General features: G+C 60.5%; 1 protein-coding gene across 1 annotated transcript in view; it reads right to left on the bottom strand.

Annotated features, from left to right (window-relative positions):
* Window positions 1-2,342: 2,342 nt before the first annotated feature.
* Window positions 2,343-12,675, bottom strand: part of VAV2 (vav guanine nucleotide exchange factor 2) — a 124,338-nt gene continuing 114,005 nt past the window's right edge. The window contains exons 26-30 of the mRNA XM_045289358.1: window positions 12,399-12,486; window positions 11,527-11,650; window positions 10,983-11,069; window positions 10,017-10,171; window positions 2,343-4,227 (exon numbers count right to left, since the gene is read on the bottom strand). Of these exons, the coding sequence (XP_045145293.1) occupies window positions 4,180-4,227; window positions 10,017-10,171; window positions 10,983-11,069; window positions 11,527-11,650; window positions 12,399-12,486 (502 nt within the window). The 3' untranslated portion in view covers window positions 2,343-4,179. The remainder of the gene's footprint in view (window positions 4,228-10,016; window positions 10,172-10,982; window positions 11,070-11,526; window positions 11,651-12,398; window positions 12,487-12,675) is intronic.

Genomic DNA, 12,675 nt, shown 5'->3' with positions numbered 1-12,675 from the left:
GTCCCCCTGAGTCTGTACTGGCTCCTTGGCAGTGGGTTACACGTTGGGCTGCTAACCACAAGGCCAGCGGTTCAAACCCACCGGCCACCACTAGGGAGGATGAGGCCTCCCGCTCCTATGAAGAGCTACAGCCTGGAAACCCACAGGGCAGGTCTCCCCTGTCCTATGGAGGTGCGGAGTCCACCACGACCCCACGGCAGTGGTTCAAAGCCCCCAGCCACCCTGACGGTGAGCGATGAAACCTGCTTCCCTAAAGACAAGGCCCGTGAGGCAGTTCCGCTCTGTCCTACAGGGTCGCTGTGGGCTGGAACTGACCCGTTGACGGGGAGGTACGGTTTTATGTTCTACAACCATTTAACACGGGTCCCCACCGAGACCCCGCCGGCTTTACCCCAGCCCCTGGAGGTGCCCCAGGGAGCAACGGTGCCCTCATTGGTGCAAGACATCTCTGCTGTACGTGGGAGGGACAGCACCTGTGTGGGCTGGGGCCTGGGCTGCCCTTCCTTCCAAGACTTCCGCCCCGTGCATGCATGTGTGTGTGTGTGTGTGTGCACGCCCCACCACTGCGCCTGTATGCTCAGACTGTTCACGGTGGGGAGCCATCTGAGCCCCGACCTCTGATCTGTTTGACTTCGTCTCCTGTGTGGGCTGGGGTGGGGGTCTCCCAGAGAGCCCACCATGCAGCTCCCATATCCGGGTGTCATTGGTGTTGGGAGTGGAGGGGTGGGAACTAGTGGGCCGTCCAGCCAGCCCATCTCACCGGCTGGCGGGAACAGGTTGGCCCCTTCAGTGGGCTGGTGGCTGAGCCTGGGTTCGGGTCAGCACACCCCCGTAACCTAGCAAGGACGGAAGCCCCCGTGGTGCCGATGGCCTGCGCTGGGCTGCCATCAGAGGAGCCTCCCCAGAGCTGCAGAGGAAAGGCCTGGCTGTCGGCTTGTGTACCGAGTACAGCTGAGGGGCGGCCGGTGTGGCCGCCGGGATGGGAGCAGCATCGGCAGTGTCTCGTCTCTTTGAGTGAAAAGCAGCTTGGGAGGGGCCCTCACACACAGCAGGGGGGGGAGAGGGGTAGGGGGACCAAGAGGGGACACCAAGAGGCTGGTCCCTGCCCCTGGCATCAGGGAGTGGAAACCCAACCCTGTGGTCATGACAGCCTCTCCCCTGCCACGCTGGCTCTGGAGTGCTTGCCTCCTGGGTGCCCCTGCCCTTTGGTTGGTTGTGGCCAGCAGCGGCCCCTGTGGATGCCTGGAGCGCCCCCCACCCCCACGATGACCGGTGAACACTTTCAATGCCCCCAAGTACCCCTGCGCCTTTCAGACCTCTTGGGGGGTACCTCACGAGGCAGCCAAGGTAGCCTGGTCAGCCAGAGTGGTGGGGAGGGGTGACGGGGGCCCCAGGGCCCCCAACTCACATGTAACAGTTATCACTCACTGAGACCAGTCCCATAGCCGGTCACGTATTGCCCATCCACTGGTCACACTCCCCCATCACACCATCCTCCCTGATTTCCACGGTAGCCTGCAGCCCCCTTGGACCAGAGGGCCAGTGTGGGGTGGAGGGACCTGGGGAGAATGGAGCCAACCCTCCGGCCCACTGCTTCTGGATGCTCTGCTGTGAGACAGAAGTGCATTTCTATCTTGCTGTCCAATCTTGAGCCTGGACAGCTGGACCCAAGCAGGTGGGGAGAAAACCAAGGCGGGGTGGGGGGGGTGCCTGGGAGGGCCACAATTAAGCCAAACATGCACGTGTGTGGAGCCAGGCTGGAGTCCTGTCTGTCAGTCAGGCCGCAGCCTGGTGACACCTCCCTGGGGGGTGGCCTGTCTCTAGGAGGGGAAACGGTATCCCTCTACCCCCCACCTACTCCCTCCCGCCTTTCTGAGTCCCCATTTGCTTGGATCGGTATGTGGCTCGGAGGCAGTCCCTGGGACTGCCAACTCTGGGCGCCGTGGCACCTGCCACGTCCCCACTGATCTTGGACCCCTGACTTTGCACCCACGGGCCTGTGACCTCCCTGCCTCCCCCCAGACGCGTGAGCCTGGAGGCGGCTCGGGCCAGCTCAGGGGCATGGACTTGCATTAGGCTGGGCTGGGCCATCCCTGTGAAAGATAACTTCCTGGTAGAGAACTCGATCCTGCCCGGAGTGTCACCAGAGAACTGGACCGCACCCAGCTCCCCAGGGACAGCAACGTTGGGGCTGGAGTCCGCCAGTGGGGGGCAGCGTGGCTGGTAGCTGTGGCTGCTGTCCTCTCCAGGCCGCCAGCTTCAGCTTAAAGCTGCCCCCCACCACCTCCTGACACAGGCAGGAACCCCACCTCCTACACCACCATGGCACAGAAGGCCCACACTCCTGCCGAAAACAGAGGTTTATTTGCGGTAGAAACGGTGGCCTGGGAGAATCCACCGGCCAGTGCACAGTCCCTGTTCTGCGTGGGGCCGCCGCTGCCTGGGGGGCTCCGTCCCTGAAACACATGCATCGAGCCCCTCCGTCACAGCTAAGTCCCAGGCCCTGAGCAGCCCGGCGCCCGGGCGCCCCCCAGCCCTCTCCCATCCTGGTCAGTGCAAACCAAACCAAAGACAGAGTCCAAGGAAACAGACCGGACTCTCCCCCACCCGTGCCGGGCCGGGCCGGGCATGGTGCTCTCGCCCCGGCGATCCTTCGCGGTGTGGGCAACCATTTCTTCCACAGGGTTATGAAATGGCTCCCTCTTGTTCACAGATAAATCGGGGATCGGGCGGTACCCTGGCGAGCTTTGCCGGTCCACAGACCAACAAGCAAACAGACAGACAGGCGGAGTCTGGCATCAGCAAGCTCAGGAAGGCTGGTCTCCCCAACCACCCTCCCCAGTCCTGGCCGAAGGTCACTGCAAAGTGCTCCGTGTACCTGACAGGTGGGGACCAGGGGGCACACCCTCCACGGCCCGCCTCTGTGCCCGCTCGCCCCGCTGGGCCCTCATGCCCCCGGCCTTCCTGTTTACCTCTCTGTGCCCATGCTGGTGCCCCATGTTGCTGGGTGTGTGGCCCCGGTCCCTGGCACTCAGAAAGGGACCCCTAGCTACAGTGCCATGACCAGTCCACCCCAGGCAGGAGGGGCCAGTCTCTCCACCATGCAGCCCTGTCCGCCTGCCCTCCCTGCGCAGGGTTGGGCAGCCAAGCGGAGGGACGGGGACTCACAGCAGCTTGGGCACAGAGCCACTGGGTCTCATGCAACACAAGGACAGGCAAACAGGCTCTGGCTACGCCCCTCACAGGCCCAAGGCCGGGGGAGCAGGAGGGAGAGGGTAGAGCCCCCCCCACCCCCAGAGCACTTCTTTGGGGCTGCCCATGGGCCTGGGTGACACAAGGTCATAGAGAAAGGGCAGGGAGCCTCAGGGAGCAGCTTGCAGGCCCCAGGGCCCCTCCGTGGGTGTGGGGGGTGGGGTGGGGCGCTTTGCGAGAAGAGTGTGAGCAGCAGGGACCCAGTGAGGGGAGGCCCCCAGTTTTTGTCCCGGCTCATTCTAGGGTTTTCCTGGCAGCACGGCAGGGCAGACACACCCCAGGGCTCTGGGCGGGGTCGAGCACAGTACCATTGACTGGGCAGTAGGGATGGTGATTTATCATTCCTAAGGCCCCTCCTCAAAAGAGGGGCCTGCCCACGGGGTCCCCACCTCCCTGTTGCAGAGGGGAGGTCCCAGGAGTGACAGCAGCAACCCCTTGAGAAGCTCTCTTCTACGCCCAACACAGCCAGGCCAAGCAGGGGACACAGCAGAGGCCTGGCCCTGGGCCTCCTACCCGCCCCAGGGACCAGAGCCTCCCCTGGGGGTTGGGCAAGCAGCAGGCAGTAGACAGCTGAGCAGGAAAGGCTGGCCATGGCCCAGGATGGCCTCTACTCCGGGCACCTAGGCTACCTGACCACCACCTCGGCAGGCCAGGCCAGCTGGGAGCTCCGGGCTCAGCGGTCACACAGGGTCTGCCCACCACACCGCGGGCACCCCTGTGGGTGGCCCAAGGACAGCACCCTCTGCAGGGGCTAGCCTCGATTCCCTCTATGTACATGTCCCACGAGCCAGGCAGGTCACACACAGGTGGGGGATCCAGTCACAGGTGGGGCGGGAAAGAGCCTTCCCGCCCGGCGGCTTCAGCCGACTTCAGAGTCAGGGCCACCCCTCCTCGGAGAATCCTTGCGTCCGGCCCGAGCTCCCGTGGTCACTGGACGCCCTCCTCCTCTACGTACGTCGATGGAAACCAGCCGACCTGGAACAGAAGGCAGGGCCATGGATGGGTGCAGGGGGCCGGAGACAAGTCAGCAGACTAAGAGACTAAGCCCCTCAGACAGCCAGTGTCCTAAGTCACCCTGCTTTATCCAAGGCGCAGGGAATGCAGCCATCCTAAGCAGCTTACAATTACCGCCCGCCCTCTAGCAACCGTAAGGTCAATGGTTCAAGCCCCCTGGCTGCTGCACAGGAGAACAAGGAGGCTGCCTACTCCCCTAAAGAGTCGCAAGATCTCAGAAGCGCTGGCGAGCAGCTCTCCTCTGTGGGCCAGGACCTCGGGGCAGAGTCAGCTCCGTGGCAGGAGGTGGGTGCACAGCGGAGTAGCTTCACGGGGGCTCGAGCAACCTGGGATTCGCTGCCCTTCTGTCCTTCCCGGACTACACAAGCGCAGCATCCAGGCAAGCAACGAAAACCACGAGCACGCGGCCCCACAAACCAGCACAATGTCAGTGTGGACCCTGACGCTGCCCACCAGGGGATTTAAACACTCTCCTCCCCGGCCCAAAGAAAGTCAAGACCATCAGTGGGGAAACACACGTAGGCTGGAGGGCTCGGAGAGTGCCGTGGGCTGCCAGAGGGACAAGGAGCACTGGAAGTCCAGTGGGCCACACGCTGGGCTGCCAACTACCAGGTCAGCAGTTCAAACCGACCGGCTGCTCTCCGGGGGAAGGACGAGGCTGTCTAAAGTCTGAGTCTCCACCCTGTCCTAGAAGGGCCCTGAGGAGCCGGAATCAACTCAATGGCAGTGAGGTTTTTTGGTGTGTTTTTTTTTAGAGCCAGAAAATGAAATAAATCTGTCTTGGGATTAGTGCTGTCAGAATGCTTCTCAGAATCAAGGTGAGACTTTGTCTCACGGACACAGGACATGCGACCAGGAGGGACCAGTTCCCGGGAAGGGACAGCGCACTTGGTAAATCTGAGGGTCAGTGAAGAGGACGACCCGCGAGGAGAGGCGCTGACCCAGCTGCTGCACCCATCCAACAACCAGATGGGACTGTGCCTATGGCTCTGGACGGGCGAGGGGTGCATGCCGCTGTTGGGGGGGTCACTGGGAGTCAGGACGGGCTTGACAGTATCTAATGGCATTGCTAGAGAAATGCAGTCAAAAACCAGAGTCTAGACCTAAATGGTGCGATGACTATTGATCCCGAATTCAATCAGAGGACTTGACGGCAGGGCAGAGAAGTGGCAGGGTCACAGGGGAGACGGGTCAGACCCGTGGCAGTGGGGACAGCGGGGCAAATACGAGATGGGCCTTGGTGACACGTGCTCACATCTAGGTGAAGGGGGTCCTTTCTCAGAACACACATTGTGTGCTGCCTGGACTTTTCCCAAAACTGACAAGGACATGGAGCCACGTTTTCCAAAAACCACCCAGTCCGCGCGTGGGCACGTCGTGGCACTGCTGATGAAAACTGAGCGCAAAGCATTTTCTTTTCCCTTTTTGCAGGCAGCCCAGGGAGAACAGGGAGACAAGTGCTTCCCAGAGCAACAAACGGCGACAGACTTTCCTGAAGGAGCGATCCACGATGACGGGCCCTGGACCGGCATCAGGCTGCTCAAACACAGCAGCGTCCATCTGGAACGCACGACCGTGCCCCTGCTGGCGTGAGAGGCGCTTCTTTCTGTGGTCTCTGGCCTTGTTCTTTGGGTAAACTGCTTGAGAGGTTTGCCCCTCCGCCCTGAGGCTCGGTTTTGCCCTAGTTTTCTACCCCAGAGGGTGCATGGCTTTGGTCCAGGCTGACGGACATTTCCTAGGGGAGCACTTTGGGTGCAGTACTTTGTCTAGTGTTGTACTGCAGCCTGCCCTGAGACCGGTGCGCACCTTGCAGGGATTGGTCGAGGAAACTATGCAAATGAAGTGACTATGACCTGAGAGAGAGAGAGAGAGAGAGAGAGAGAGAGAGAGAGAGAGAGAGAGATCGGTCGTTTCAGGTCCCTGCTGGGAATGCTGTTTTGAAATTCCCAGGTGTAGGTGCAGTCCACCCTCAGAGGCTGTTCAGGATGAAGAAGGAAAGAAAGACAAGGGCATACGCAGAAAGAAAGGGGGAAACGAATTGCCTTAAAAGCTGTACCTGGGGTCAAGGGCTGTAGCTCGGAAGACAGTGAGAGCCTGAGTGGAGCCTGTCCAGAGGGGGCGCAGGGGAGACGAGGCCGGCATGGCTGAGATAGGTATGCCTGGTGGACAGAAGGCTCGCGTGGCCAGGGGGTTGTTGAGAGCCATGCAGAAGAAAGGGGTGGTTCTCCACGCCAACGGAAGCTTCCAGACTGGGCCCGCATGTTACCCGCTCCTGATCCTGTTGCTTCCTTCACAAACCACCAACTGTGGGCATGGCTGCGAGCTCCACGCGGCCATTATAAGGAACGGCCACAGACTGAGCAGTAGCCAGTGCCGCAGGAGGGACGGCTGGTCTCCGAACTGGCAAAAGGCTGGTGAGTGGAGGTAGCTGGGACCTCCACCTCAGGGTGATTGGCTGACCCGGTCACTATGCCCCTGAAGTGAGAGGGTGCGGAAGTAACACTTACTATGACCACGCTTTACTGAAGGCACGTGTTCTGGCTGAGCCGTTGCAATGTGCTTACGGGAGGAAATGCTGCGTTGATCTTGAGCCAAACATACTGAAGGGCCGAGCGGGAACGTCTGCTATTTATTCTCAAATGGTTCAGAAGAAAATAAGCGTGCACGTGCACACACATGCACACGGAGGAGAAGACAAGACAAAACGAGGCGGCTTTCACAAGCATGGCTCTGAGCACAGGGAGTTCATTCTTTGGTGGCCACAGCTAAGTTCAGGATTGTCTCAAAAGGACACCTTTTATGAAAGTGTTTTAAAAACGTGAAATAAAGATGTGTCGGCTCCAACCCAAACAAGGACAAGTTATTAGAAACAGACTCACACGAAAAGACTGTACTGACAGCGGGAAATGGTCTCGCTGGACGCCCAGGGGTGCAAGAAGGAGCGAGGAGCCGGGAAGGGGAGTAGGTGGTAAATTTCCCATGGACGTTACATAAATAGCATGTGGGTTTGCAAATGTGCTGGCAGAAGTAGGGCCAGAGGGCTCCTTGGGGGCCAGATGAGGAGACGTCATCTCACGGACTTTATACACCTGTCACGAGAGACCAGTCCCTGGAGAAGGACATTCTGCTTGGTAAGGTGGAGGGTGGCCAGAAAGAGGGCGGCCCTTGAGGAGACGGACGGACACGTGGCTGCAACAGTGAGCTCCGGGGCAGGCCTAACCGTGAGGACGGCGCAGGACCGGGCGGTGTCTGTCCTGTGGTGCGCGGGCGGCTGTGGGTCAGAGCAGGCTCAGTGGTACCCAACAACAAGAACAGCAAGGACACCTGAGAGCGCCTGCCTGCGGGGAGGATGCCCACAGGGAAGCTCATGGTCTGGGAAGTGTCCAGATGACCAACAAACGCACGGCAGTCTCTAATGCAGCGGGTCTCACCCTTCCGCACGCCGCGACCCTTACATGCAGTTCCTCATGTGGTGGTGACCCCCAACCGTAACAGTATTTTCATTGCTACTTCATCACTGTCATTTGGCTACAGTTATGAATCGTCATGTAACTATCTGATACGCGGGACGGATTTTCAGTGTTACAAATTGAACGTAATTAAACATAATTAAAGCATAGGATTAATCACAAAACAATATGTAATTACATATTGTGACTACTTAGGTGTTTTCCGATGGTCTTCGGCGACCCCTGTGAAAAGGTCGTTTGACCCCCAAAGGGGTCGAGACCACAGGTTGAGAACCGCTGCCCTGGATGTCAAGGGCACTCACTGCATCACTGACGACTGGTCAGAAGGAGGAGATGATAACAGGAAAGAAAAATCGACCCATTGGAAAAACAGGCAAGAAGAGTAGAGCGGAGGGAGAGCTGTGGTAGAAGATACACAGTACGATAGTGGCTTAACCCTCCAAACCTCGGTGATTACGTTACTCACAAGCGCACTGCATTCAACGATGGATGATTACGTTACACACAAACGATGGAAAGGCAAGGAGTGTCAGGTCAGCCTCGCTTTTCACAATCCCACTTGCACCGCGGATTGCTTCCACGGATTCAGAGGGGGGAAGTATGGTAGTTTGTGCCGTGCAAGCACAACGGAGGTCGGTAATGGTAATAACGGATAAAGCGGGCGCAGCCCTATGGGGTCACCAGGCGTCAGAACTGACGCCACAAACCAGCGGCCTGAACAGAAATTGGACGGGGGTGGGGGGGTTCAAAAAATTCATGGAAAAATGGAATTAAATGACAATGGAATTTTCCACAAACTTGTTGAAGCCCCCTCATGTTGTTGGAGATAAAAAGCCATTACCAAAAACAAAAACCCCAACCAAAACTGGCTGCTATTGAGTTGATTCTGACTCATGACCCTACAGGGCAGGACGGACCGCCCCTGTGGGGTTCTAAGACTGTCACTCTTTACCGAGCAGAAAGCTTCGTCTTTCTCCCCAGGAGCAGCGGGAGGGTCAGATCAACAAGATTACCTAATAATGCTCCAAACCAGCGCTTCTGAAGGGCAGTGTTACTTATCCAAGTCACCTGGGGAACTGGTTAGGTTCAGGGGCCCTAGTCAGAATCCAGGTGTGTGATCATTCAATCACGGCCCCGGGTGCCCCCAATGCCAGGCATCCCAGGGCCACTTTGACAGTTAGGGTCCTTCGCCAACCAGGTCAGCTGCCCAGCACACAGTGACCTGGCAGGCTGATGAGTAGAAGGCAGGTGAGAGTTCCGGGCGTCTAGAAGTTGTCAGGGATCCCGTCTTGCTTGGATCCACAATCAATGTTCCTGGAAGCAGCCGTCAAGAAATCAAAGGATGCACCGCACTGGGCAAAGCTGGTGCCCAAGACCTCTCGGAAGTGCTGAAGAACAGGGATGTCCCTTTGAGGACTAAGGTGCGTCTGACCTGAGCCAGGCTATTTTCAATGGCCTCCTGTACGTGTGAAGGCTAGCCAGTGCAGAAGGAGGACTGAAGGACAGATGTATTCGCACTACGGTGCTGGCCAAGAATACTGAAGGTACCACGGACGGCCAGACAGAACAAACGGATCTGTGTGGGAAGAAGCGCAGCCAGCGTGCTCCTGAGAGGCAAGGAGGGCCAGACTTCCTCTCATGTACTTTGGCCAGGTGATCAGGACAGACCAGTCCCCGGAGAAGGACACCACGCTTGTAACGTGGGAGGGCAGTGGCAAAGAGGAAGGCTCAAGGAGATGGTGGCAGACGGGTGCTTACCAGATTGTCATGAGCTAGTCCCCAAGGACGCCCAGTGGGCCTGCCTTCGGGCAGCTTCGGCCCCTGGGGGAGCATGGGCTGCACCTATCCCTGCTTCTCCCCAGTCATTCCTGGCCAGCGGCCATGGAGCTGGGGGACTCTGCTGGACAGGTGCCGAGAGAGCCGGTCAAGGCACAGCTGGGCAAGGGGGAGCAGCTCGGGGTGGACAGGATCAGGGTGCTGTGTGGAAGCAGGGCCCTGGACAATGACTGAGGAGCCCAGATAAGACCAGGGACTGGTGAGTGGTTTGATGGTGGTGCCCCATGCCTGTCCCCTCAAGGTCGGGGTTCAGATCTGACGACGTTGCTGCTCCCAATTTCCTGCCGGCCCCTGGGTGTCCCTCCTCAGTGTCTCTGCCGCGCACTAAGAGAGGAGCCCCAGGCTCCCAGGCTGCTGTGCGCACACAGGGGACCTTGCTCAGAGGGTGCCTGGCACAAGGCTGGGCCCTGTAGCAACGTCAGGTCCCACAACCCCCCAACTCACCCGCCCATTGGCCTCGCCCTTCCACCAGCCCTGGTCCCCGCCAATGCGGCTGTAGATCTTCACCACGTCGCCTTCCCGTAGGGAGAGCTCCCGCATGTCCCGCGCGGCAAAGTTGTACCTGGCCACGGCCGTGCCGATAACCCTGGGCGTAAACACTGTGGGGGGACAGGGCGGTCACTTGGCTGCTCCCTCCTGGTGCCCAGTGCTGAGCCCAGATGGAGGAAGGAGGCAGAACTGGGGACCAAGACGGGCTCGGACCCCAGTGCTGCCAGCTCCTCTGTGGTGACCCCTCTGGGCACAGGGCACCCTCGCCTTCGCTGATGGGTGGCTGTAGGGGGGTCTGGGAGTGCGCATAGGGGGAGAGGCAGACAGCAGGCTCTGAGCAGCACGGTGCCCGTGCGTCCCTGGGGTTCGGCATTCTGGGGCACAGGCGCCACTTGGAAACCCTGCCAGAGCAGATTCAGCCTGGGGCCCTGACCCCCACGTTCTCCCATCAGCCCCAGCTCCCGAGTCCCTGACCAAACCAGAATCGGCTTGGCTGGGGACCTAGGCGTCCAGGTGGGCAGGGGACAATGAAGGTGACAGTGCTGGTGATGTCTCTGATTTTAGGACTAAGGGGTGGGGCATGGAGAGAGGGGGTGTCTTTGACTCTGGCAGCAAAGGCTCATCCCAACACGTGGGGTCCAGCCCACCCGCCCGCCTGCCCATGGTTGTCGCTGCCAGAGGCAAAGGTCCAGAGGAGCTCAAGGAGGTAGGTCAGCGACAGACAGGGCTGGGGCAGCGGGCGTCGGGTGGGCCTGTCCCAGAGGGGTCACAGGGCGTCCCCAGGCACCGGCAGCAGCCCCGCCTCTCCCCTCCTGCACCCCACGCCACCCTCCACCCAGGGGCACTCTGCGGGCTGCTAGGGAGGCTTCCGGGCAGGGCAGTGGGCACAGCACATTGTCCCACGCCGAGAGGCAGCGGTACCTGACCAGAAGGGCGCGGAGGGGCCCTGGGGAGCAAGGCTGAGGCCCTGGGGACTGAGAAAGGAGAAGCTGTAGGGAGCACAGGAAGCTGCAAAGAGCGAGAGAGCGCGTGAGCGGCAGGCGGGCGGCGCGCGAGAGCGAGGTTTGCTAGCTAGGGCCAGGACATGCCGTCTCCCCCAGGACCACCCCAGCGCATGCTCCCCAGAGAGTCACAGGGACAATGGGAGCTGAGCACCCCCTGCCTCAGCCTCAGAAGGCACCAGCTGCTGGCTGGCACTCCCTCCCCCGGGCTCGGCCCGGGTGGGCACCCAAGGACGTACAGGAGGCCCTCGGTTCCAGGCCCTGCACCCTAATCCCAAGTGACCTTGGCGGGCCCTCCCCTGCCCTCCTATAAATGGGGGTCCAGCGTCACAGGCGTCCTGGCTGCTCTCCCCAACAGGGATCTCTGACCTCCAGCCGGGGGACCGAGGATGGAGCAGCAGCTCCGAGCGGTTGCTGGAGCAGAGGGGGTGGGGGAGCACGTGGACTGGTGGGCGCAGTCTTACCAGGGGACCGACTGGAGGTCCTGGAGAGGGCGCGCTCCCGAGACTTGTAGGGGTACTTGAGCGTAGTGTCCAGCTGCTTGAAGCTCTCCTTCAGCGAGTGGCACTGGTAATACTCCACCAGCTCCTGTGGGCACGGGCGGGCACCGTCTGCAGCTGTCGCCAGGCCGCCCTCCCGCCCCGCCCCACGTGTGTGTGTGTGGGGGGGGCACGGGGCGGTCACCCTCCCCTGGGCAGGTACCCCGGGCTTCTGGGAGCTCTAGGTCCTCTTTCTCACTTGGGGTGCTTCTGGGGCCACGTGCAAAGCTCACGCCCCACCTTCGGGGTTCTCTGAGCAGCTCTTGTGATTGAGATAGGGCTTGAGAGACATTCTTAATCAAAGCTGTGCCTTTAGCTCCAGTCCCCGAGTGGCACGCACAGTTAAGCACTCGGCCACTTGCCCAGAGGCCGGGCCTTCAAAGCTGCCCTGGGAAGAAAGGCCTGGTGTCCTGCTTCCCAGATGCCACAGCCCGCTCTGCACGCCTGCGCTCCCCAGCACGAGTCTGGAGAGGAGCCACCCAGAGGGCCGGCGCTGTGTGTGGAGGGGTCTGCACGGCTTCCGGCTCTGGCAGGGGGCTCCTCATGAATGCCCCTCCCTGTCCAGGGCTTCAGCCCCAAGCCCGCACCAGGCGCTAACAGTCAGGGCATGGGTGGGGGCTGTGGCCGAGGGGTCTCCTCTCCTTAGAAAAGATGTCATCCTACGGGGCAGAGCGCCCCGGCCTGGTCAGGTCACCACTGGCAGGCCCTGCACTGAGCAGCCCTGCTGGGCAGGGACTCTGAGGGACCTCAGCCTGGCAGGGACTTGGAGGGGCCAGGTCGTGTGGGGCAATACCTACCAGGAGGCTTTCGAACTTCTTGGCTTCTGTGATGTGGATCCAGTTGTCCTTCTCCACAACCTTGATGTGCTTCACCTCCTCGTTGAACCTGGGGGCACACGTGGTCCCCGAGTGGTCACTGTGTGAGGGCGCAGTCCATCCTCCTGCCCACCCCATTATGGGCCTCTCCCGGCACCCACCCCAGCCCTCTGGGGGGGACCACTCGCTTCAGGCCTCTGCACCACCAGCCTCAGGCTGTCCAGGCTTGACCTGTGTTCCCAGGCTGGGCTGCCTGCCC

The sequence above is a fragment of the Echinops telfairi genome, unplaced genomic scaffold (genome assembly GCF_000313985.2).
Source record: "Echinops telfairi isolate 266 unplaced genomic scaffold, ASM31398v2 ScPeMD7_25;HRSCAF=90, whole genome shotgun sequence".
Lineage (NCBI taxonomy): Eukaryota > Metazoa > Chordata > Mammalia > Afrosoricida > Tenrecidae > Echinops > Echinops telfairi.
Note: the sequence above shows the minus strand (reverse complement) of the source record. Positions and strands in the feature narration are given on the sequence as shown.